This window comes from Monodelphis domestica, chromosome 2 (genome assembly GCF_027887165.1).
Source record: "Monodelphis domestica isolate mMonDom1 chromosome 2, mMonDom1.pri, whole genome shotgun sequence".
NCBI lineage: Eukaryota > Metazoa > Chordata > Mammalia > Didelphimorphia > Didelphidae > Monodelphis > Monodelphis domestica.
The window spans coordinates 208,092,686-208,117,825 of record NC_077228.1 but is presented as its reverse complement, the minus strand read 5'-3'; the positions used below and the strand labels follow the sequence as shown (position 1 = coordinate 208,117,825).

Genomic DNA, 25,140 nt, shown 5'->3' with positions numbered 1-25,140 from the left:
CATTCTGGCTGCTCCTAGTGGAAAAGTATACCAGATTTAGTCAGAAGTTCTGAGTTTAAATCCCAGCTCTCCTGATTACTAGGCATTGGACAAGTCGCTTAACCCATCTGAGCTTCAATTTCTTTAATAGTAAACAGGAGCAATAAGATTTATCAATACCAAAACTTTGTATGGCTAAGGATTAAAAACAAAATTGTAGCACTCTGTAAGCTAGTTAATTCCAGATAACAAAAGGATTTTCCACTATTTTACTTTTTGGTGAGCAAATAGTACACTAGTTTAAAATAATATTCATAGGACCACAGAGTCAAGGCTAAAAGAAATCTCAGAGGGAATCAAGTCCAAGCCCCTCATTTTACAGAGGAAGTTGAGGAAGAGGAAAAAGTTAAATGGCCTCCCCTAATTTAAGTGACTAGCTCATTTAAACAATAAGTGGAATTTGTCATAACAGATGTTGGCCTATCCAAAGCAATTACTAATCTATAACTCTTAATCTTTATTTTTAAAGGTTCTTATAAGGCTGATTAATATTATATCTTTTCAAATAACATTGGGTCTGAGTATTAAATTCATTTTCTTTTCTCATGATTCAAATTACTACAAAAGAAATTCAAATCCAAGGTCTGATACCTTTATAAAACAAAAGGTAAAAAAACAATTTCTAGAATAGATAAAACATATTGAAAATGCTGTTTCTATTATTGACCTGGCATTCTGCAATCTTATTTAGTAACAAGATTTTTACTGTAGATTTTCTGTGCATATGCACTTAAGAAAAACTAATCCAAAAAAATAAAACCTAGTTTGGAATGATAGGTGTATATTAGGGATAAAGCAACTCCTGAATAGTGACTGAACAAAGAAAAGGATGCAGAGATGAGGCCAAAGCCAGCTCAGAGACCAAGGAAAAGGGTAGGGTCTGATCCCTAGTCTGTTGCAGGCCAGGGCAGTGGAAATGGAAGCAAGCAAGACTAGGAACCAGCAACCTTACCCAGAACTGCAGTAGAGTAGCAGCAGTGTCATCTATATTACAGAGGGGGTAGGAGCAGAATCTAGCAAATTTATTCAAGCATCTAAGAGGGGGCAAAACTCTGCTCCTAGAACAAAGTTTCAATCCATAAACTGGGGCTGGAGACACACCTAAACAGAAAACATAATATAAGACACTGCACAAAAATTATACGTAGATTCTCCAGAAGTAGACTCCAGAAAAAAGAATTTGGCCAAAAAGACTCCAAAGTGGATGGAAGAAATGAAGCATATGAAAAAAAATTAAATTAAAGCTCTTTTGGGAAAAGACTAGAAGGAATAAACAATTTAGAACTGAAAGCTAAAAACATGACCTAAATGGCAGACTTCCTAAAAAAAATTAAAAAAAAGGAAAGAGCAAACATAAATCAATAATTCCACGAGACAAAAAAAGTTAGAAGTCAAAAGTTTACTGAAAAATTGGAATAACATGTGAATTAGTCTACTACCAAAAACACCTGACTTGGAAAGGGACAAAGGAAAAGATAATTTAACAAACATAGGATTCCTTAAAAACTATGACCAAACAAAAAACCTGGACACTACATTTTGAATAATCAGAAAACTGCACAGAAACATTAAGACCCATCTTAAAAAAAAAAAATCCTAAATTGAATGCATCCATAAATGTAATAGTCAAAATTCAGGTCAAAGAAAAAGATTTTTTTAAAAGCTTAAAACCTGAACAGAGTCGTAGGAAAGCTCAATAAAACCAAGCTCTAACTTACTGAATGAGAATAATAAGAATTATACATATTATTCATCTCTGCATGACATCTTTACAAAAACTAACCTTAGGTGAGGGCAAAAAACAGGCATTAAAAAAATTTAGAAATGCAGACTTACTGAGCATACTCTTTACTGACCACAATACAACAAAAACTATAATCAATAAAGGGAATTTGAAGAAAGGATAAAAATTTAAATGGTAACTAAAAGAGACCAAAGAGGAAAATGACCCATATGTACAAAGGAATTTATAGGAACTATTTTTGGTCCAGCAAAATACTTAGAAATGACTAAATAAATAAATTAATTATGTTATATGAACATAAAGTAACATTGCTGAACCAAACAAAATGCCAAAAATATTTAAAAATTTTAAAACCATAGTAACAATTAAAGGAAAAAACATTCACAGTCTCTCTGATAGCCAATATTTATAGGCAACAATCACACATAATGGCTCTGCTATAAGAGATGGTGAAAATAAAGAATTCAGAGAAATAAGGCAAGACATTAGTAAACCTGATATGGAAAACGGATGCAAAAGAGAAGTAGGCAGAATCAGAAAAACAATTTATACTGTGATCAAAATACTGTAAAAGAAAACATTGAAAATCTCCATCATTTGGATCAATAACTCAAGAAGGATGACAAAAGATGTCTCTTGCATCACAGTGGTCTACAGGTATAGAATGAGCTATATGTTTTCAGACATAATGAAAATGTTTATTTTACTTAAATATATTTATTACAAGGGAAAACCATTGGTATGGGGAATAATTATGAAGTCATACTGATGGTTTAAAAAACAGAATCAATAAAATTTATTTTAAAATTTAAAGGAAAAAAAATTGAGACTGACAAAAGAGTGAAGCCTCTATCTAGATTACTTTATGCCCATGGGGCATTCAATCTCTAACTCTTTACTCAACTATACTGTCTCTTTTCAGGGTATGTGGGACCCAAAATTCATCTCTGTAGCGAACTGACAATAGAGTTGTGAATATACACACTCATATTCACACTCAATCTCCTTCTCCCTCTCCCTCTCCCTCATTTGAGAACTGAGTATAGGAGTTATTTTTAGACATAGGGTGCTCTTAGTGTCCCTAAAAACCACACCAGATAAACAATAAACATTATTTTGCTTATTATGCCAGCACAAAAATTATGACATAAGCAAATTATCTGATTTGATACTATATATAACTTACACATAACTTATTTTTCAAAATATTTGCCAAAATAGGGAAGCAAAAGAGGCACAGCAACAATAAAAAAAAAATCAAGTGACATTTCAATATAGTTATTATATGGACAGGAGAGATTTGCTTGACTTGTGTTTTTTTCTTTTTAACAGCTAAAGCCAATTAGTTAAATAAATTAATGATCCCACTTATTTTAAGGCCCACTCCAGCAGAAGCATACTTACCAGTAAGTACCTGCACCCTGTGATGTTAGCTCCATACCATCGACTGAATTGTAACTATCATCATCCATAATCTTAGAAAGGCCAAAATCTGTGATTTTTATCTCTCCACATGCTGTGCCATTTACTAGAAGAATATTACCTAAAAGAACAAAAACATTATAAGAAGGAACTTACAGATTAAAATAAAATTACAAACAAGTAAAAAGAAGACAGTTAAATCATACAAATGTGAAAATGTAACTCCTTTGAACAAAACTATTAAGAGACTTAAACGCTTGGTAGATTTTTTTTCTAGGCAAATAAACTCTCTCTCTCTATTGATCTCTCATCTATCTGCCAAAACAAAGTACAATTGTAAATTTGGTCAGAAAGTGGTGAATTTTCATATAATTTTCAACAAATCGCTAAACCAAGAGGGTTGTTTGGAAGATTAAGTAAACACAAAAAAGTAGAATCAAAAGTAGTACAACAGTGACACCTAGAGCTCTATGAGAAATGTGAAAAATGTGTTGAATTAATGATGCTAGAGAAAAAAAAACAAATGGAAACAAAGTCACCAAAACAAACAGTCAATTATAATCTTGTTTATAGTGTTCTTTAGATCATGTTCTGGTACTGAAGTATGTAACCTAGGTAAACTAGGATGTAAATATTAGGAAAAGACTCAAAATTAAGAAAAAATTGTAGCTTTGGCTCAGCAAAGGAAGAGAATGGGAATTGCTTTATGAAACCCAAAAGAAACAGCCAGAGTATCACATAGGAAGCCAAATGAAGATATCTAATGGAAATACCTGTAGGGGGAAAATACATCACAGAATAGAAGGAAATAAATCAAAGTGGCATTTGTTTTATTCAATCTTTGGTGATGAATGTAATGTTTCTGCCCTTTTGTAATAATTATTGTAGTCTGTTCTAAACTGAATCAAATGAGGGATATGCAGAAAAAGCAGTATCATTTTGGACATCCATCAAGAAGACATAAAAAGGGTAGAAAACGTTTCTGGAGTGTAACAGGACAAAAAAAAAAAAGATGGTTAGTTGGACAAAGTTCCTGAATTATATCTCCATTTTCAAATTCCCTGGCCCTATAAACAAGTACTCAAGACCCCTTACATCACTGATGCTCAGCACACAGAGTTCTCTCTCTCTCAAACCCTGTAACATCTCCAGTCGGGTATTAACAGGATTCTTTGGCTCTTGACAAATTATATTTATAATATAGAGTTTGCTTATTATAATTCTAAGAATAAGAAAATCGAACAGTTGTGCTTTCTAACAGTGAGACCTACCTGGTTTGAGATCATAGTGAATGATAGGAGGTTTGATTTCATTTAAGTACTTTAAAGCATTGACAATCTGCATAATAATGGACCGGGCTTCTTTTTCTGACATTAACTTGTGCTGTTTCAGGTAGAAGTCCAGATCATTTCCCTCACAGTACTCTAACACTGTACAAAACCTGAAGGTAAAAAAATAAAAATCAAATACATAAATGTAAAACATTCATGAAGATTTAACATTTCAATTAAACTCAACAAAATTAAATGATCAGTAGTAAGGTGAAACCATCTCTACAAATCAGAAGAATGGCTTCTCACTCCTTTTATTTCCTCCCTCTCTTTCCTCTCTATTTCTCTGCTCATCACAAACCATAAGCAAATCTATTCATTTATAGGGAGACCAACTTATAGAATCCCCAAGTCAAGAATGTCTCCAATCCAAGATATTGAGCTCAGAATCAGTTCTGAGGATTTCCCTGCTAAAATTCTGGCCATGGGGTACCTCTTCTGAACTGAGTTGAGGAATGTTTATATTCTCTGGATTCAAGAATTTTAATGATTATGAATAAGACATTATTTAGAAGAGGTTCTTTTCAGAGATGCAAAAAACTACAAAGCATAAATGTGGAAGTACATGTATCCCTCCCTGCTTAGAAGAATCTGATTTTTATTTTTAATAGCACTGAAAGAGTGAATGTGATTAAGTGGAAAAGAATTAGGAGTTAGGTAACATAGGTGGTAGTCCCAGTTCAGTCAATAGCACAATTATGTGACTCTCAGTAAGTCACCTCCCTTGGGATCTTAGTTTCCTAGTTGATAAAATGAGGTGTTGAGAATAGAGTATATGAACTCTAAATCCCTGTTACTTCTAACAACCTATGAATATATGACTAAAACAACCAGTCACAAAGTAGGGACAGAATTTCAGCACAATATATGAAAAACATGTCTTATTGAAGTTTCTAGCATGGTACAATCAAGGCTTAGGAATTTTTCATTTCAATGAATACATACCTTCAAACAAGTGTCTAATTATTTTAGACAATTCCTAGAATACGTGGTATCTCCCTGCCTACAACAAATAAACCTAAAAATGGACCTATTTTTAAAAATCAGAGTGAACATGGCTAATGCAAGACTGTAATCAGTTAAAGATTCAGCATAAGCATTCAAAAGTATTTCATTTTGTTAATACAAAGATCAAATAAGATAATGTATATAAATTCTAAAATATTATTTCAATTATTACCATTACTCTCTATATCACAGCCTATCCATCACACATTAAGCACCTACTATAGCCTAGGCAAGGAAGATATAAATAAAAAAGTGAGACAGGTCCTGTCCTTAAAAGAGATTACAGGGGGCAGCTGGGTAGCTCAGTGGATTAAGAGCCAGTCCTAGAGACGGAAGGTCCTAGGTTCAAATCTGGCCTCAGACACTTCCCAGCTGTGTGACCCTGGGCAAGTCACTTGACCCCCATTGCCTAGCCCTTACCACTCTTCTGCCTTGGAGCCAATACACAGTATTGATTCCAAGATGGAAGGTAAGGGTTTAAAAATAAAAAAGAGATTACATTCTATAATGGGGAAAAGTAAATATATAGAGTATGGGATAGGGGTAGACTGGGAAAGTAGGCTTTGGGGGTCATCAACAAATGGTAGAATCAAAAAAGGCCTCTTGAAGAATGTCAAACACTGAAGTCACAAAGAATGGAACTGAGAAAAGCACTGACTTCTAGAAGATGTCATGCTAATACAAACCTTATGTTCCTTTTTAAAAAATTTTAATCTTTATCTTCTGATCTCAGAATACTGAGTATCGGCTCCAAGGCAAGAAGAAAGGTATAGGCTAGGCAACTTTGGTTAAGTGTCAGGCTAGGTCTGAACTTAAGACCTCCTATCTCCAGGCCTGGCTCTCTCTATCTGCTTAATTTCCTTTGGTAGACTTTTATTATTAAACTAGTAGGTGAGAGAAATGTGGTGTATATAGTTTACCTATATTTTAGGAAAGTTTCTGATAAAATATTCCATGCTATTTTTGTGGAGAAAATAGTGAGATAGTCACTGTATAAACATAATTAGATAGACTCAGAATTGGTCAGATGACTAGACTCAAAGTCATTCATAGGTTAGTATTTTTTTTTAGTTAGGTCTCTGTGTAGTGCTTTAGGGATCTTTGCCTGGACTTTTGCTGTGTAACATTTTTTATCAATGACTTGGATAAAGGTATAGGTGGCATACTCATCACATTTGTAGATACACAAAGCTGGAAGGAATAGCTAATATATTAGATTATAGCCTTCACCAAAAAGAATCTAATAAGAGATAAAGATTTATACTTGGTTACAAAAAAAAAATCAGCTTTTCCAGTACAAGCTGAGGTTGGGGAGTTTAGAGAACAGTTGTTCTGAAAAATTTCTAATGGTTTTAGTAGATTGCAAACTCAATGATAGTCCAGAAAGCTAATGTGTTTTTGCACTACATTAAGAGAAACATAACTTCTAAGAATAGGAAGGACAGTCCCATTTTATTCTTTGTCAGATTTCATATGGATAATCTGAGGGGTGTCTAGCTGGATGGTAAAGGGCTTTCAGTAAATATCATAAAGAGTAGCATTTGAAGGAACTAAAAATATTTATTGGGACAAAAAGGAAAAGGAAACAGAGAATAACTGCCTTCACATAGTCAAAAGAGCTATTACATGGAATAGTGATAAAATTTGTTCAGTTGGATTCTAGAGAGTAGAACTAGGATTAGTGGGTTAAAGTTCTAGAGAGGCAAATTTTGGCTTGATGTAAGGAACAACTTCCTTATAATTGGAACCCTACACAAATGGGATAGGCTACCTTAAGAGACAGTGGGTTGGGGCCTGCTAGATGGCTCAGTGGTTTGAGAGTCAGGCCTAGAGACATGAGGTCCTGGGTTCAAACCTAGCCTGATACTTCCTAGCTGTGTGACCCTGAGAAAGTCGCTTAACCATAGTTACCTAGCCTATACCACTCTATTTGCCTTGAAACCAATACTTGGTAAGAATTCTAAGATTAGAAGTAAAGATTAAAAAAGAAAAAAAGGGAAATAAGTTTTGGCTAGCATGATCTCTTCTTCTGGAAGCCGATGCTGGCTCTTTGTAACAATCATCACTTCCCTTTCTAGATATCGACCAACGATCTGTTCTAGGACTTCCCTAGGAATTGATGTCAAAATTCACTTTGGCTTGAAATGTAATGGGGTAGAGGGCAGTTGGGTGGCCCAGGGGTTGGAGAGTCGAGCCTAAGGTTCAAATCTGGCCTCAGACACTTCCTGTGAGACCCTAGGAAGGTCACTCAACACCTAATGCTTAGCCCTTAGTGCTCTTCTACCTTGGAAACAAAACATAGTATTGATTCTAAGATGGAAAGTAAGGGTTTTTTTTTAAATAAAGTAAAAGAAAAAAGAAAGGAAAAAATTAATAGAGTTTCTTCAGGGTTTTTTTAGGGTTGAGCTTAAGATGGCCAAAGCAAACATATATTCACTAGCACTTTTTTTTTTTTGGCCCAAAAGCATGTAGTTCATTAGTAAGGAAAAACTTCCCTATATACAAATAGGTTCAATGATCTTTGAGGGTTACTGAGTTGTAACAATCTTCCTAGGCCTGAACCTCAACTCTAGAAATGTCTATAGCATATTCCTAGGAAACCGTGGAAACTGTTTAGCTATCTGGGATAGTACTTACGAGTCAGTATCCAGTGAAAAGTAGTCATATAGCTTAACTATCCGAGGATGATCCAGTTCTTTGTGAATTCGGTATTCCCTACATGCATGCCTACAAATGAAACAGAAAATTAACAAGTTTATTTGCTTATATTTCATGTCTATTCTGTAAGCATATCACCAAACCAATCAAAACAACAACAATGAAAAGCACTCATTTAGCCCCTTCTGTCTGCATCTGTTCTCTTTACTTCTCTGCCTTTATCTGTTTCCTGTGGTTCAGACACAGAGAGGAGGAGAGAAGAGATAAAAGTCTCCCCAAAGAGACTTCAGTATGATTGTCTGCCACATGGAATTTTGTCTAAATCACTTCAAGTAGTTTCAAAAGTTTCTGATGTCTTTTCATAGCCTCAAAGGACTAAAAATTAAAGTTTGCTAAAAAGAAGAATTTTTTATGTAAAGTTTATTTCTTGATTTGGTAGCAATATTTCTAAACAGAAGTCAATTTCAAACAAGGAGAAAAAATTCAGAGGTAGTAGCACAAAATCTTTGTAATATTGCTAAAGGAGACATGTGTTTGGTAGCATATCAAACTATTCTTACAAGTCCTGCTTCAAGATGTTCTGCATTGTTTGAAAATAGTCTTAGACTACAGGCATAATTGCATTGCTTAGTCTACAAGCCAGTCAAACCTAAGCACTTTGCTACCCTCAATTATGTTTCTGTCTTTGAATCTTTGATCCCAAAATTAAATATCAAGATAAGCTGGCTGACAATATTCCACTATTTTTACATTTTGCTTTATTCTCTACCTGTAAGGGGAAATATGTTTAGATTCTCACAACTGATTTTATTTGGGCCTTTTGATAAGCCATGTCTTGATGGAGATGTATTGACCATACTTTTAACTTACAAATCCCTACTATAAAGTTTCTTAAAGCTATTTTTGGAATTAAGAGCTGGAGAGCAATCTGTAAATAATCGTTTTCTATATGCCTAATTCTAAATTTATTTTAATAATTATCTTTAAAAAATTCTCAAGGCAAATGCTAATCTAACTCTCCCAAAATGTTTCTATTGGCTTTTACCTTTTTCCTCTGCCTTCTAATCCCTATGCTCAATGCTACTCCATTTGGGTGAGATAGTTTATAAATCTATTACTATAGTACAAAAAGTACTAGAAAATAAGTATGACTTTATAAATTAGAGAATGTTAGGGAATTAGTGAAAAATAATTCAAAGCCTATACCATATAAAATGAGTCAATAACACTACTCCCCCATTGCATCTGTATCATTAAAAAAATTTTTTTAACACTGATAATTTTTTTAATTATCAAATGACAATCTTATCATAATACACTTTATACAATTATCAAGTGAGGCATTTTACTTTACAATTAGAAGTTATTTTTTAAATTAAGCATTTTATAGAGACTATGGTAAAATGCTCAATATGGATCTCCTTTAGAACTTCAAGGCAGTTTATGGCAATTTGTAAAGTATTATAACTTTGGATTCATGAGGATTACCTGAAGAGTTATATGTTCAAAGCACAATATTCTTAAGAGAGACAGGAAAGTAATATTTCAGAAAAATCACCAAGCCTGCTCTAGCATGTATTGTATAACAGGAATCAGAACACTGACTGTATGTAAGCAGCTTCTCATGCTCCTGTATTTCCCAAGATCTCCTTCCTTGGCTACACCTGACTGGGAATAAGAACAGCCAAGTGGCCCCACTTGGATACTTTCCTTAGTTACAAACTGGAGTGAAAAGATTTACTCAAAAGTAATAAAACAACAGCAGTTTTGATTTGAAGAGCCTGGTTCAAGAAGCCTGCTGCTCCATTCTTTCATAATTCCAGGAGCTAAAGGGAACAGTTATACTTATTTCCCCTAGTATCTTTACTTGCAAGATGCTATATAGGTTTCAGTATTGAGATTTTCTATGATCAAACTCTGAGAAAAGACAACAAAATTATACCCTTTAAGGCTATATCAAGGTCGAGTTCCAGAATCAACTTACTGAGAATGAGTATGGTATAATACTGATCTACATCCAAGGAATACAAAAGAAAAAATGGATCAGTTAGGTGTTTTCAATGGCAATCAATGACAATCTACTCTGATATCCTCAGGCAATGTGGAATCCTAAAAGTCTCTTGGATACTCAGAATGGTTTGTGATCTCACTCATAATTAGTCAGAAGAATACATGGTTCTTATCTTTGATGTATCCTTAGCATCCATTGCTAAATACATATTTAGTCAGTGAAATAGACTTTATTTTATTTATTTGGCATGTTCTTTCAATGGAATGGCTCATCAGAATTATCTGGACTACACCTGCCTAGAAATGCTAGGATAAGCTGGAGGATGGATGTATTTAAGTAGGATATAAAAAAGGGGGAATACTAATTACCCCAGGACTATAGTGATTCTCTAATCCTAAAACACTATTTTTCCATAGTTGTGGTGGCTGGATTCTAAGAGGAGTCAAGTTCCAAAGAGCTAATGAACAACTGTATACCACAGTTAAGTGTAGTGATACAAGTACTCTGATATCCCCTTGGGTTTCAGTAGTCTCTTCTAATATCAGCACTATTCTTCTAGTACTCTATTTGCCACTGGAAAACAGAACTGTTTATAGAAAAAACCTGTTCTGTCAAAGGGGGCTTTCCATTAGTGTTTAGCATTGACTGTCATCAATTATCTAGTATAATAAAAACACCAAAATGGAACAAACATTAAACTCAATAGGCAATCTAACAACAATCTAACTACAAATGAGTCATTAATTTACAACATCTCAAACTATGTAGGAAAAAAGACAAAATAGCCAGAACCGAACACTGAGGGAACAAAGAATCAAAAGCTTTAATTTATAACAGCCAACTTGAAAAGATCAATTTAACACCCTCCTTCCCATTTGCCCTCCCATCGTAATGTGGTATACTTCCTTCCAAAGAGTCCAGCAGGATATAAACCTTCACAAAGTGACCAGTACAAAACATTGTATTTTGTGTGAATATTCAGAATCACAAGGTAATGGACAACTATAATAATCAGTTGCTTCAAACTCATTACTTTCATGGTGTTAAAGGCAGAACTCTTATCAGTTAAGATATATCTCTATTTTACCACTTCCTCAATAAACTTCATAAATCTCATTTACCTGACTTTGAACACCAAGCTCCTCCAGTACCTCCCATCTGCCCTGAATATATCTTGAATGTACATAATTATTTACACATTGTGTTCTCCATCAGAGTGTGAGCTCCTTGAGAACAAGGTTTAGTTTTTTGCCTTTCTTTATATTCCCAGGGCTTAGCACAGTACCTGGTATATAATAGGCAATGCTTGCTGACTAATTGGATCATGGAATTATATAGAAAAAAAAACCCTATAAGGTCCACTTACTTGTGGTAATTCTCCTTTTTTTCATCTCTCCAGTTTTTATTTAACTGGTGAATTTTCACAGCTACATATCTCTGTTCTGTTAAATCAAATGCCTACAAAGAGAAGGAAATTTAGATCATATTCTGGTGGAGAAGTTCAAACAAATAATACAGGTATCAGCAACTAACTTGAAGCTCTTGTTTTTCAGATGAATATAATTAAAGGTTCAAAATATTTAAATGAATCTGACAGCAGATGGCACCTCATTATAATATCCATTTATTTCAGAAGAGTCATCAACTATTTGAAATTTATAATCTGATAATTCAGAAACATCGAAACACAACAGCATTAAATGATCTAGAAAAACAAACATGGGCATAAACCATAAAAGAACAATTCATAACCAAATGGCTATTACTAAATAATTTATATCCTGGACAGCAATGTAACTTCATTTTTAGGGACATCCTCCCCAATTCCATGGGATGTCAAATGCTCCAATAGTTATTTCTATATCACTCTTGGGAAGCTGGATAATGAAAAATATTGGCCATTGGGCAACAAATTTCCTTCTAGAATAGAATATTCAATCATTAAATGTCCTCTCTCTCAACATAGTTCCTTAATTATTGAAAAATAATTCTAGAGTGTTACCTGTAGTGAGGGTAGAGATAGGAGAGAAAGGAGTCAGAAGCAACCCTGTCCTTTAACTATATCCCTTGAAATCACATCATAAAATATAGAATTAAGAAGTCTCTTTAAAACCCTTAAATTATATATGAATTTTGACTCGAACATTGTGGAGGAGTGATTAGCACCATGATTCTTCCCTAGAACTGCTAAAAGAGGAAAGGCATGTTTCTAAGAACAAATGGCCCTATTGATGGGGTGAGAATTAACAAGAAGGCTTTAACTGTCATGAAGTAACAAGTCCCTGTGACTTGTGTTCAACATAATGTTTTTTTCTCAAAATAAGCCACTGTGAGGTTCTCAGAAGTACTGCCTATCTGTACCACTTACTAATTGCCTATAAAAACAATGATACCACCTTTTAACTTCTAATGGCTCTTGTTAATGTCCCAAGAGACAAAAACTGCAAACATGCAGTGTATTTCACCTTATATTGATACATTTTAAATGTCACACAAGGAGGAAATGAAGGTGGTAACCATAAACAAATTTCTGCTCAAACAGTACCAGTACTTTTAAAAAAACCTACTTAGAAATCTTTATACTAACTCAAATGAAGTCTATGTTATACTATTGTGTGTATCATTATAGTATATTACAAGGTAATAGAGTAATTTAAATTTCCTTCTTTTTGAAGCATTATAAGGTGTTCACCTGAATATATTCAAGCCTATTTGGAGAACAATTTAAAACCAAATAAAACATTACTTAGTTGGGTTAACTCTAGCCACTGGTAATGTAAATATCAAGTTAACTATTTTAAGACTCAATGAGTTTTTGAGTATATATGGCTGCTTCCCATACATATAACTTCCAAGCCCTTCCATATATCTAGGGATCATGAACACATACCATCACAAAAAATATTAACTATAGTTGCCAGAAATAAAAGGAATTTAAAAAGCATTTGTGAAGCACTGAAAATTTGGCTTTGATGACCTTGAAAGGCAGAAAAAAATTTAAAGATCTACTTCAACTTCACAGATATTTGATGAAATCAAATATTAAGAACATCATCTTTCCTTCTTATCAGTATATTTATCAGCAACGACTTGGAGGGGAAACAATATCTGATTAAGGAGTTAAAAGTTCTCTATTTTCAATGCCAGTCAGTTTGTTTTGGAGGCAAAGCATTTTAATACAATAGTAAATAATTTTTGGTGTAGCATCTTTTATGCTCACAGGTGCTTTGACTCCTCAAGAAATTCAATCTTAGGCTAATGACCCATCATAAACCTTTGACTAAATGACATATTTAATAATATAACTATAGGCACAGTAGTCCGATAATGAAACTCACCCAGTTGAAGTACCTTTATATCAGGCCATTTATACTACATGTGAGATTTGATGAGCTCTATAATTCAGAAAGACTTAAGATTGGTTAAAGTAAAGAACTTGGCTTTTAGATTAGGAATGCCTATGATGTGTTCCTAAAGTTTCTCTTTATACATCAAGAAACTTATATTAACTGTCAGATTTCACTATTTAAAAATTTTCCCAAGTAGGAAGGACATTAATTTAATTTTAGTTTAGCTATCAAATATAGTAGTTAAGTTTCTGCTACTTACCTTGTAAACTTCACTGAAACCTCCTCTACCCAATAGATGTAACAACAAGTATCTGTCATTTAGCGTTGGATGATCTTTAAATCTACAAAAATTAAAAGACTGTTACTTCTGAGAGTAAGAACTATATAATCTCCCTGCCTGACAAAATTCTCAAAAGAACACAGAAGAGGTAGTGAATATTAAGTATCTTTTAACAGCACCTTAATATTTATCACAAAACCCAATTATTTAACAAATTACAATTCAAAGGACTAGCAAATCCCTATATACTTATATCTTAGAATTGTTCAAAAGAAAAGCTTTGAGAAATGCTGTGATTAAAAGGGTTGTCAATGAAACTACACTTTAAATAAAGCACTCTGTGAATTTTAAAGCACTATATAAACATTAGTAATTATTCTCTATTATACATGGAATTCTATTAAAACCGTGCTTCAAAAAAAATCTGTCTTGGGGGCAGCTGGGTAGCTCAGTGCATTGAGAGCCAGGCCTAGAGATGGGAAGACCTATGTTCAAATCTGGCCTCAGACACTTCCCAGCTGTGTGACCCTGGACAAGTCACTTAACCCCCATTGCCTAGCCCTTTACCACTATTGGTTCCAAGGCAGAAGTTAAGGGTTAAAAAAAAAAATCTGTCTTGTAAAATGATTAAGGAACCACTAAGCAAACAGAAAACCAAAAAACCTTCTACCTGTTCCTTTTTATCTTGGAACACTTAGAACCTGGATTGCTCCAAATATTTTATTAAAAAACTATCTGGTTCACTGATAAAAGTAAAGATGTACAAACCAGGAATTGTCATAAAACTCATGTTGTAGAATCAAAAAAAAAATGAGAAAGGAGAAAAATGTTAAGTAAAAGCTACTTAATTCTATCAAACCAACATTCCTTGCCAATCTAGGGTCTCCGATTGCTGTGAGGAAACCTAAGTGTTTCCTAACTGATATTTGTCTGCTATGTACTCAATGACATTTTTACTCTGTTTATAGAACCACAGAAACTTAGGGCTGAGATAAAAGAGATTTTGCATATCATGAAGGCAGCAGGGTACCACTGACTCTTGAGTCAAAAGACCTAAATTCCATCCCCAATACTTTAACTACTAATATGACTTTGAGTCACCAACTCTTTGGCCTCTGAGATTACCTTTGATAGTCCTATGATCCTAGCTCTATACCGTAAGGAAAGTAGAGGTCAAGGAATCAAGTTAGGAGCAAAGCTTAGGCACATACTCAGGTCTCCTGATAGCTACTTGAGTGATCTTTCTGCCAAAGTAAGCTACTTCTGAACAGTTGCTCGTGATCCAAGTTCTTCTCTAAATGAATTTAAATATTAAACTTTCTATGCTTATTAGCAAAGATGCTCTCCTAAACCATAAGTAAATATGTAGATATTACAACTTATTATTTACCAGTAGCTCTTTAATAAAGTAATCAAAGTCACTGCCAGTCACACCATTTCTGAAAATCCAACTTAATGACAGCATATGTAAAAAGTGTTTCTAAAAAGTGCTTACTGTGAATTATCTTCATTATGTATCCTTTTTAATTCCCTGATATGTAGATTTCTAACTCTCTCTAGCCTTTCCAGCTCTGCCTGGATCTCTGCTTCTTCCTGAAATGAAATTAAAAGGAAATAGTAAGTACCTTAGTTTTCATAGCATTTTTTAAAAAAGCAGCTGCAGATAATTATTTCATTCATTATATGATATAGGACAACAATCTGGTTGGCACAAAGAATTATTTAATAAGCTAGTCTAATTGCCAAGGGGGAAAAATCTGGACACACTAAGAATATAAATTTAGAGGTTAGGCTTAGCACCTTATTTGATGTCATTTCTATCCAAGATCCAAAGGCAAAAAAGTGAGAACCAAAATATGAAGTTAGAAACTAACCTTCATTATAAGTAACAGCAGACGCCATAAGCAAACTATTTTAAAGAATGTATATGTAATTATCATTATTTCCTAAACACCCACATAAGTCATCAGTAGAATAAGCACACAGAATACGGTATGTTCAGGGAATGATATAAAACCCATTTTCTATTCTTACGTGCTCAAGAAGGTAAAGAATGCTACTACATTGAGAAATAATGATAAAATTTTAATATAATTTTAAACCCAGTATGCTTCTCCTAAATCCTTGTTTTTTTACCTTACAGAACCCTAATGGAAAAATCTAGTTTACATTAAGATTTATTTCCTAACAATCACTAACTTTAGATTAGTTCTCAAATGGGACTGAGAATGGTAAACTTAAAACACTAAGATAAACTCAGAAAATAAAAGGGAGAGACATTTTTAGAGCTTCTAAAATAATATCTTTGCTGCTCTAAGAAACTACTTAGTGGAACACATAGTACAAGATAACTTTTTGAAAAAACTCTATGTTTCTGTCTTAGAATCAATAAGTATCAGTTCTAAGCAGGTCAACAGTAAGCAATAGGCAACTAGGGTCAAGTGACTTGCCTAGGACCACACAGTCGGGAAGTTACTAAGGCTAAACTTGAACCTAGGACCTCCCCTATCTCTAGACCTGGCTTTCTATCTACTGAACCATCATCCATAGCTTCCCTCCAAGAAAATTCTTACCTTTTTAAGATGACCTAGTCTGAGTTTGAAGATTTCTTCCTGTTCATGGTATTCAGCTAATGTTAACCTGTGAAAATAAGAAAAGAAATTCAAGGCAGCTGGTTTACCAATATGTGTGGCAAAATATACTCAGAAACAAATGAAGAGGATGATTATGCAGTTCAGATATCCCAGAGAGGAATATTTGCATTAGAGATTCAATTTTCAAGTAAAAAGTCTGACTTATATTATGCAAATTATATGAAAAAATAATTTCTTGAATCACAGTTGCTATAAAACCAATCCCTTGCCTCTTTGCCACTTTAGTTAAAACTATGAAAAATTATAAAAAATGTGACTTTTGGAAATAAAAACCTAAAAATTTTTCAGTAAGAACAATATTCCAAAAAATTTTAATATAGTGAACAACTATTCTGGATTAACACAGGCTGAGTTCTCTTAATGTTACAATCTACTACTTCAAAACTGAATTAAACCCTATCCCTTATTAAATTCTTTTGTAATTCTTTGGAAATATACACACCAAAAATCAAAGTGGCAAACATCTGACTTATCAGTCATATTCTCAAATGGCAAACTTTCACAGTATGAGAATGAGTAAATTAAAAGACAACAAGAACATTTCTCTATCCATTCCCACAAAACCTCAACAATCTAAAGCCATCAAGAAAAATGCAGGGCAGGGGGCAAGATGGCAGAGTACAAGTAAATAATATAGCTGAGCTCTCCTTCACCAAACTTCTTCAAACACACCTAGAAAATGCACCAGACCAAATCTTAGTTTTGGAATACAGAAAAAAAATAGGTATCATTTATCTAGCCCAGGTCAGCATAAGGAGACAAAGAAGTCCAGAGAAACTGGCACAGAAAATAAGATTACACCAAGAGCATATTGTGCTCAAAGCATTTAGATTTCTAGGTAAGGGTTGGGCATCATGATAGTAAAGAAAAGGAGATCTCTATACCCATGAACCACTATACTCAATGTTTTGGGAAATAGTAACAACTTGTTAGTCAATAAACATTTATTAAGCAACTATGATGTGCCAAGCACTGTGCTAACTGCTGGGGATTACAAACATTCTAGAAAAGAAAAATCTCTGCCCTTGAGGAGTTTTTAATCTAAAATAACACAGAAAATAAAGCTGAAAAGTGGTAGTGGGGAGAAAAGATACCCATCAGGAGCTAAAGAAGTTCAAAGAAGTCCAAAAGAGTTTTACAGTACAGCCAGTAGGAAATGAAATTAGTAGCTTTGTTGCTCACTAGCTAGTTTCAAGTCACAGAAACATGGTATGCTGAGAAGGATACTTTGCTTAGGGGTGACATTCCCAAATAGAAAGGCCTGGGATGGAATGGTAGCCCAAAAAGAAGAAACTTTAGAATCAAGTAGCATTGGAGTAGATCGAGGCCCACAGGAACAGAGCAGGGTCTATTCTAGCATCTAGCTAAGCCAGCAGAAAAAATAAGCAAACAAAAGAGGAGTCTATAATTGTGTCACTTTGAACCAAGTTTTCCACTTGGTTGATCATGAGATCAGCGGGTTCCACTGTTGCTTGGACCCAACCCCCAGTTTGTGAGGAGGGAAAAAGGGGAATTAAGATTTTGTCCTAGATTATAAACTACTCTAAGAGCATTGAAAAATTGCAGGTCCAAAAAATTGGAAAATGAGGGGATGCCCTTCAATTGGGGAATGGCTGAACAAATTGTGGTATATGTTGGTGATGGAATACTTTTGTGCTCAAAGGAATAACAAACTGGAGGAATTCCACGGGGACTGGAACAACCGCCAAGAATTGATACAGAGTGAGAGGAGCAGAACCAGGAAAACATTGTACACAGAGACTGATACACTGTGGTACAATTGAATGTAATGGACTTCTCCATCAGTGGCAATGCAGTGATCCTGAACAACTCGGAGGAACCTACTAGAAAAACCACTATCCAATTGCAGAGGAAACACTGCAGGAGTACAAAACACCAAAGAAAAACAACTGCTTGAATACATGGGTCGAAGGGATAAGGTTGGGGATGTAGACTCTAAATGAAAATACTAGTGCAAACAACAACATGGAAATATGTTCTAATCAAGGACACAAGTAATATCCAATGAAATTGCGCATTGGCTGCGGGAAGAGTGGGTAGAGGGGAGACAGGGAAATAATGTGATTATTGTAACTGTTAAGGGTGAAATTATGGTTGAGACTGAAAAAAATCTAAATTCAAATGGTCGCCAAGGGGAAATCCCAAATAATAAAATACCCAAGTCAGCTGCTGAATTTTTATAGTGATTTAATTACAACAGGAGGAAGAAAATATTAGAGGGAGAGAGAGAGGGAGGGAGAGAAGAAAAGGACTTTAACTCAGAACCACTCTGGCCCAGGCTGAGCCAAAGTGGGCGTTAAGGCCTTGGAGAGCCAAGGCAGAGAAAGGGGTCAGTCCATATCACTCACGTGACTGGTCTGAAGGAAAGTTGTCTACGGGGCTCTAGCCCTCTCCACAGGAAGTCCCGAGAACTCCAGAGGTGACTTCCTGGTCTACAATGTGCCAATAGTGGCTCAAGCTTGACTTAGGACCACCCAGAGGTCTGTCCTGTTTTTGCACATGTCTGTTGAAGGCCATTCTCTCAAATAATTAAATCTGGAGTTTGATGTAGCCCTTCCTAATCTTGTTAAACTAAGAAGGAGGGAGAAATGTAGTTTCTAAGAACTGATTCTGTTATTCCAAGTATCTCTATTGTTATTGATCAGGAAATAGCTAAATCAGATCTTCTAAAGAATGGTCTCATTAACCAATCTAACTAAAATTAGAAGGGAAACAACAAATTGGGAAAAAATCTTCATAGAAACCTCTGACAAAGGTTTAATTACCCAAATTTATAAAAAGCTAAATCAATTGTTCAAAAAATCAAGCCATTTTCCAATTGATAAATGGACAAGGGACATGAATAGGCAGTTTTCAGATAAAGAAATCAAAACTATTAATAAGCACATGAAGAAATGTTCTAAATCTCTTATAATCAGAGAGATGCAAATCAAAACAACTCTGAGGTATCACCTCACACCTAGCAGATTGGCTAACATGACAGCAAAGGAAAGTAATGAATGCTGGAGGGGATGTGGCAAAGTAGGGACATTAATTCACTGCTGGTGGAGTTGTGAACTGATCCAACCATTCTGGAGGGCAATTTGGAACTATGCCCAAAGGGCGACAAAAGAATGTCTACCCTTTGATCCAGCCATATCACTGCTGGGTCTGTACCCCAAAGAGATAATGGACAAAAAGACTTGTACAAAAATATTCAGAGCTGCACTCTTTGTGGTGGCCAGAAATTGGAAAATGAGGGGATGCCCATCAATTGGGGAATGGCTAAGCAAATTGTGGTATATGTTGGTGATGGAATACTATTGTGCTAAAAGTAATAATAAAGTGGAGGAGTTCCATGGAGACTGGAACAATCTCCAGGAAGTGATGCAGAGCGAAAGGAGCAGAACCAGGAGAATATTGTACACAGAGACTAATACACTGTGGAATAATTGAATGTAATGGACTTCTCCATTAGGGGCGGTGTAATGTCCCTGAACAATCTGCAGGGATATAGGAGAAAAAACACTATTCATAAGCAAAGGATAAACTACGGGAATAGAAACACCGAGGAAAAGCAACTGCCTGACTACAGCGGTTGAGGGAACATGACAGAGGAGAGACTCTAAACGAAACTCTAATGCAAATATTAACAACATGGCAATGGGTTCGAATCAAGAACACATGTGATACCCAGTGGAATCACACATCGGCTATGGGGGGTGGGAGGGTGGAAAAGAAAATGATCTTTGTCTTTAACGAATAATGCTTGGAAATGATCAAATAAAATATTATAAAATTAAAAAAAAAAAGAATGGTCTCATTAGGGTAGTTTTGAAATTCACAATACCAAGGAATAATGTTCTAAATTGACTAAATAAACTTATTCAAATGGAAAAAAAAGAAAAATTGCAAGTCCTCAGTCTGTTCTCAAGATCTTGGAGTAACACAATGCTCAATAGTCCAAGACAGCAAAGAAACAGGATCAAATCAAAAATTCCTTCCAAAAGTGCATCAGGGCCAAATATGAACATCAAATTCAAAGTCAGTAAATAAGCAGAAAGAATGAGCAAAAAGAAAAAGAAAATCATCATTTAAAGCAATTATGCTGTCAGGGAAGCTAAAAGAAACAAACTCAGAAGAGAATGATGCCAGAACATCTATAAACAAAACCTCAGAGAAAGACAAAGCTTATATCTAAGTTCAAATAGAATTCCTGGGAAAGATAAAGAATTAAAAGGAAAAAGTTTTAAATGATTGTTTTCATAAATGAAATGAGAGAACTTATAGAAAAAAAATTGGAAAAGAAATGAGAGCTATGAAGGAAAAAAACTGAAAAGGCAATTAACTAATATAAGAGGTACAAATCATGCCTAAGCAACACACTTCCTGAAAATTAAAACAGATCAAATACAAGCCAATGATTCTATGAAACAACAAGAAATACTAAAACAAAGTCAAAGACTTTTTTTTTTTTAAAGTAGATGAGAGGTGGAGTCAAGATGGAGGCCTAGAAGGAGCAGAAGTTCAGACCTCTGAATACCCTTCCTAACCAATCATAAATTGAATGCTCCCAGAAGACTGAAAAAACAAACTTAACAACAAGACAGAGCCAAGGAACACTCCTGCTGGACTCAATTCAAAAGGTACGTCCCCCAAAAAGCCGGAATCCGAGAACACTCGGGTTTAAGGGGAAGACAGAAGGAAGGTCCTCGGACCCATCCCCCCTCCCATCAAGAGCACTGAGACTACCAGACTCCAGGGGCAGCGGAAACTTCTGGGCAGGCAAAGGTACTGGTCTGGAGGGTGTACATTGCAACCAGGGCTGTGATAAATTCAGAGCATCCAACACTGATGGTGGGGAAGGAGCTAGAGAGGGAGCATAGACCTGGCAGCCTGGCCAGAGCTGTGGAGATCCATATTTGCTCCAGCCTTCCAGGAAGTTTTGGACTCAGAGCACACCTAGCCCAACTAAGCTGAACTTAATCCCATAAAAAGTCTCCAGAACTCATCCACACCCATCCTCATTGACTGCTGGACTTTAATCCAATCAAAAGCCTCCAGAGGACAGGGAAGCTCAAACCCCAACAAACCTCCACCATAGAGTACAACGAGAGATCTCCTGTTAAAGCTCCAAGAGGGGAGACTGACAGAAGCCCCCAAACCAAAAAAAAAAAGAGAGAGAGAGAGGGGGGGGGGCAAGAGCACAGACAAATACGGGGAGTAAAGAAGGGGTGAATTTGAGCAAACAACAGAAAAAGAAGAAAGAAACTACAACAGACAGCTTCTACTCAGCAAATGGAACAGAGAGGGAGAGATCAGCAAACAATAAATCAGAAATCCCAGCGAATTGGATACAGGCTGTGGAAGAACTCAAAACACAATTAAGAGAGGCTGAAGACAATTGGGAAAAGAACTTAAAAATTAAGATAAGTTATCTGGAAACAAAGGCACTTGAACTAAAACGAGAAAATAGTGTCTTGAAAACCAAAATCAACCAGCTGGAAAATGAGGCAAAGGAGATGAATGATGAGGTGAAGAAAATGAAAGATGAGAAAAAGGAGATGAAAGACGACCTGCAAAGAAAATCAGACCAGAATGAAAGGGATGACCAAAAAGCCAGGGATGAAATCCAGTCTTTAAGAACCAGAATACAACAACTGGAATTAAGTGACCTCACAAGGCAGCAGGACACTATAAAACAAAACGAAAAGACTGAAAAAATTGAGGAAAATATTAAGCATCTCATTCACAAAACAGACAACTTAGAAAATCGTTCAAGAGGAGACAATTTAAGAATCATTGGTCTACCAAAAGACCATGACAAAAGAAAAAGGCTGGACATAATACTACAGGAAATTATTCAGGAAAACTGCCCCGATATCCTAGAACAAGAGGGTAAAGTGGAGATTGAAAGAATCCACAGATCGCATTTAATTTTATTTAATTTATTTAATCCCCAATGACAACACCCAGGAATGTTATAGCCAAACTCAAAAACTTTCAGACCAAAGAAAAGATATTACAAGCTGCCAAGAAGAAGCCATTCAGATACCACGGAAACACAGTGAGGATAACTCAGGATCTGGCTGCATTCACACTGAAGGACAGAAAGGCATGGAATACAATATTCCGGAAAGGAAAGGAAATAGGTCTACAACCAAGAATCAAATACCCATCAAAACTGACTATATTCTTAAGGGGGAAAGTATGGTCATTCAACACAATAGAAGAATTCCAAGCATTCATAAAGAAAAGACCAGACCTGAACAGAAAATTTGATGTCCTGGCACAGAACTCAAGAGAATCATCAAAAGGTAATTAAAAAAGAGGGGAAAAAGAAAAACAAAACAAATCAACAACAACAAAAAAACTTTTTAAGAGATTCAATAAGTTAAAATATGTATACTTATAAGAAAATGGGTCATTGGTAACTCTTAAAAACTGTTGCTACCACCTGGGCAGTTAGAAGAATTACACTTAGAGGGAACAGTGACAAACTGTATAGGATGAAAGGACAAGACATAAGTAGGTATATAGATATATGCATGCATAAATACATATACATGTGGGTATGTATATATATACATATGTATGCATGTGTATACACACACACACACAACCAGAACTAAAAAAAAGAGGCTAATACTAAAAGAAACGGGAAAAGAAAGAAATAGGGGTAAATTGATATGTCACGAAGTAGCTCATGGCAGGAGGGGGGAGAACATCGATACACTGGAAGGGTAAAGAGGTTGGAGACAGAAATACTCAACTCTTACGTGCTTTGAAACTGATTCAAAGAGGGAAGAACAATCCAATCCATTGGGGCAGAGAATATATTTGCGCCTTGCAGGGGAGTAGAAGGGTAACAAATGGACTGGTGGAGAGGGAAGAAGTACAAGGGGGGAGGGGGGGGAGTTTTAGAAAGACTGCAGGAAAAATAAGGGTATATATCTAAAACCATCAGCAAACATCATCTGCAATGGGGATAAACTCGAAGCCTTCGCAATAAGATCAGGAGTAAAACAAGAATGCCCATTATCACCTCTATTATTTAATATTGTACTAGAAACACTAGTGGTAGCAATTAGAGAAGAAAAAGAAAGTGAAAGTATTAAAATTGGCAATGAGGAGACCAAGCTGTCACTCTTTGTGGATGATACTATGATTTACTTAAAGAATCCTAGAGAATCAACCAAAAAGCTAGTCAAAATAATCAACAACTTTAGCGAAGTTGCAGGATACTGTAAAAAATAGACTCGAATACAGGACTACAATCCCCACAAGCCTTTGCTCCACTTCCCCAAAATGCTTTGTAATCTCACGCAATTCTGAGGTGGGCCGAGATCGAGGAAGGATTTAAGTTGGTGGCAAAGGTTTTTGGGTCTCTTTTGGATTTCCGTTTTGGAGCAGAGGTGTCTCTTCCATGATGTGAGGTTATTTTGTCTAGGCCTCTGGCCTAGGCACATGTTTCTTACTTGTATATTCTTTAATCCTTAATCCTAAATAAACCTCTAAAAAATATAATACTCCTTGCAGAGAGAAACTAATTTCTACCTGCCTCAGTCTCTCCATATTCCTAAATTTTGACTGTTACAGTTTTTGGTGACCACTAGATTGGATGAGAACTTCCCAAATTTTTTTATCCTAGATGATTTTTTTAAAGCCACATTTCTCCAAGATGCTCTTTAGAAAACCATCTTGATCAGCTCCTGCCTGCGGCCCTCTCCGGCTCCTGCTTCTGCTTCTGCTCCTGGCCTCTCACCTGGTGCCCAAGCTCCCGGCCCTGCTTGTCTGTGCTCCGGCTCCCAGCCCTACCCACCCCTGCGGTCTGTCTCTCACCCATCTGGCCTGCGACCCAGACAGCTCATCGCCCCAGCCCCAGCGTGACTCCAGCCGGCTCATCACCCAGATCCTTGGAGCAGATCGCTCAGGACTCATTGCGACCAGCTGGTAACAGTATTGGCCACGTGGGCAGAGGGTAGAGAGGGAAAGGAGAACAAAAGGAGAACGGGTAATTTTCCCTTAGGCTAAGCCTCCAGGTGGATGGGGGTATTGACCACAGGGTGTTCATAATAAGGAAGAGGAGAAGAAACAGACTTTTCAAACAGAAACTTAATAGCAATGGGATGTTTAAAAGGATACCTTTTGACTGTTCTGGTAATAGCATTGACTTCATCTGCATGTCAGGGAGAAGATTCAACTAATTTTGAAGGGGCAAATGGGTGGCTCAAAGAACTGAGAGCCAGACCTAAAGACATGTGGGCCTGGGTTAAAATCTGGCCTCAGATACTCCCCAGCTGTGGGGCCCTGAGCAGATCCCTTAAACCCCATTGCCTAGCCCTTACCACTCTGTCTTCTGACAATACACATTTAAATGGATAAGAACCCAAGGAACTTTGAAGAGACTAAAGGCTATATTCTAAGGCATTTCAGACTCCAATAAAAAATCTCTGTATTTCTATTGCATTTCCTGATTGTTTTGTTATGGTTTAACTTTGTGATTTTAAGTTCTTATATTACTGGATTCAATATTATGTTACACTGAAGGTTGATTGAATTTATTTCGAATGTACTGAGTTTTGACTACAGTTAAATTCTGTTTTTTCCCCTATAACTATTGAACAAATATTATTGTAATTA

At 35.7% G+C, this 25,140-nt stretch overlaps 1 protein-coding gene across 4 annotated transcripts in view; it reads right to left on the bottom strand.

The window, feature by feature from the left end:
* The window catches only part of TLK2 (tousled like kinase 2), a 161,685-nt gene that overhangs the window by 11,823 nt on the left and 124,722 nt on the right, over positions 1-25,140 (bottom strand). For all 4 annotated transcript variants that reach the window (XM_007482528.2, XM_007482527.2, XM_001368520.4 and 1 more), the window contains 7 exons: positions 16,417-16,483; positions 15,339-15,436; positions 13,823-13,904; positions 11,580-11,671; positions 8,182-8,271; positions 4,477-4,646; positions 3,188-3,326 (listed from right to left, as the gene is read on the bottom strand). In XM_007482528.2, the coding sequence (XP_007482590.1) occupies positions 3,188-3,326; positions 4,477-4,646; positions 8,182-8,271; positions 11,580-11,671; positions 13,823-13,904; positions 15,339-15,436; positions 16,417-16,483 (738 nt within the window). The remainder of the gene's footprint in view (positions 1-3,187; positions 3,327-4,476; positions 4,647-8,181; positions 8,272-11,579; positions 11,672-13,822; positions 13,905-15,338; positions 15,437-16,416; positions 16,484-25,140) is intronic.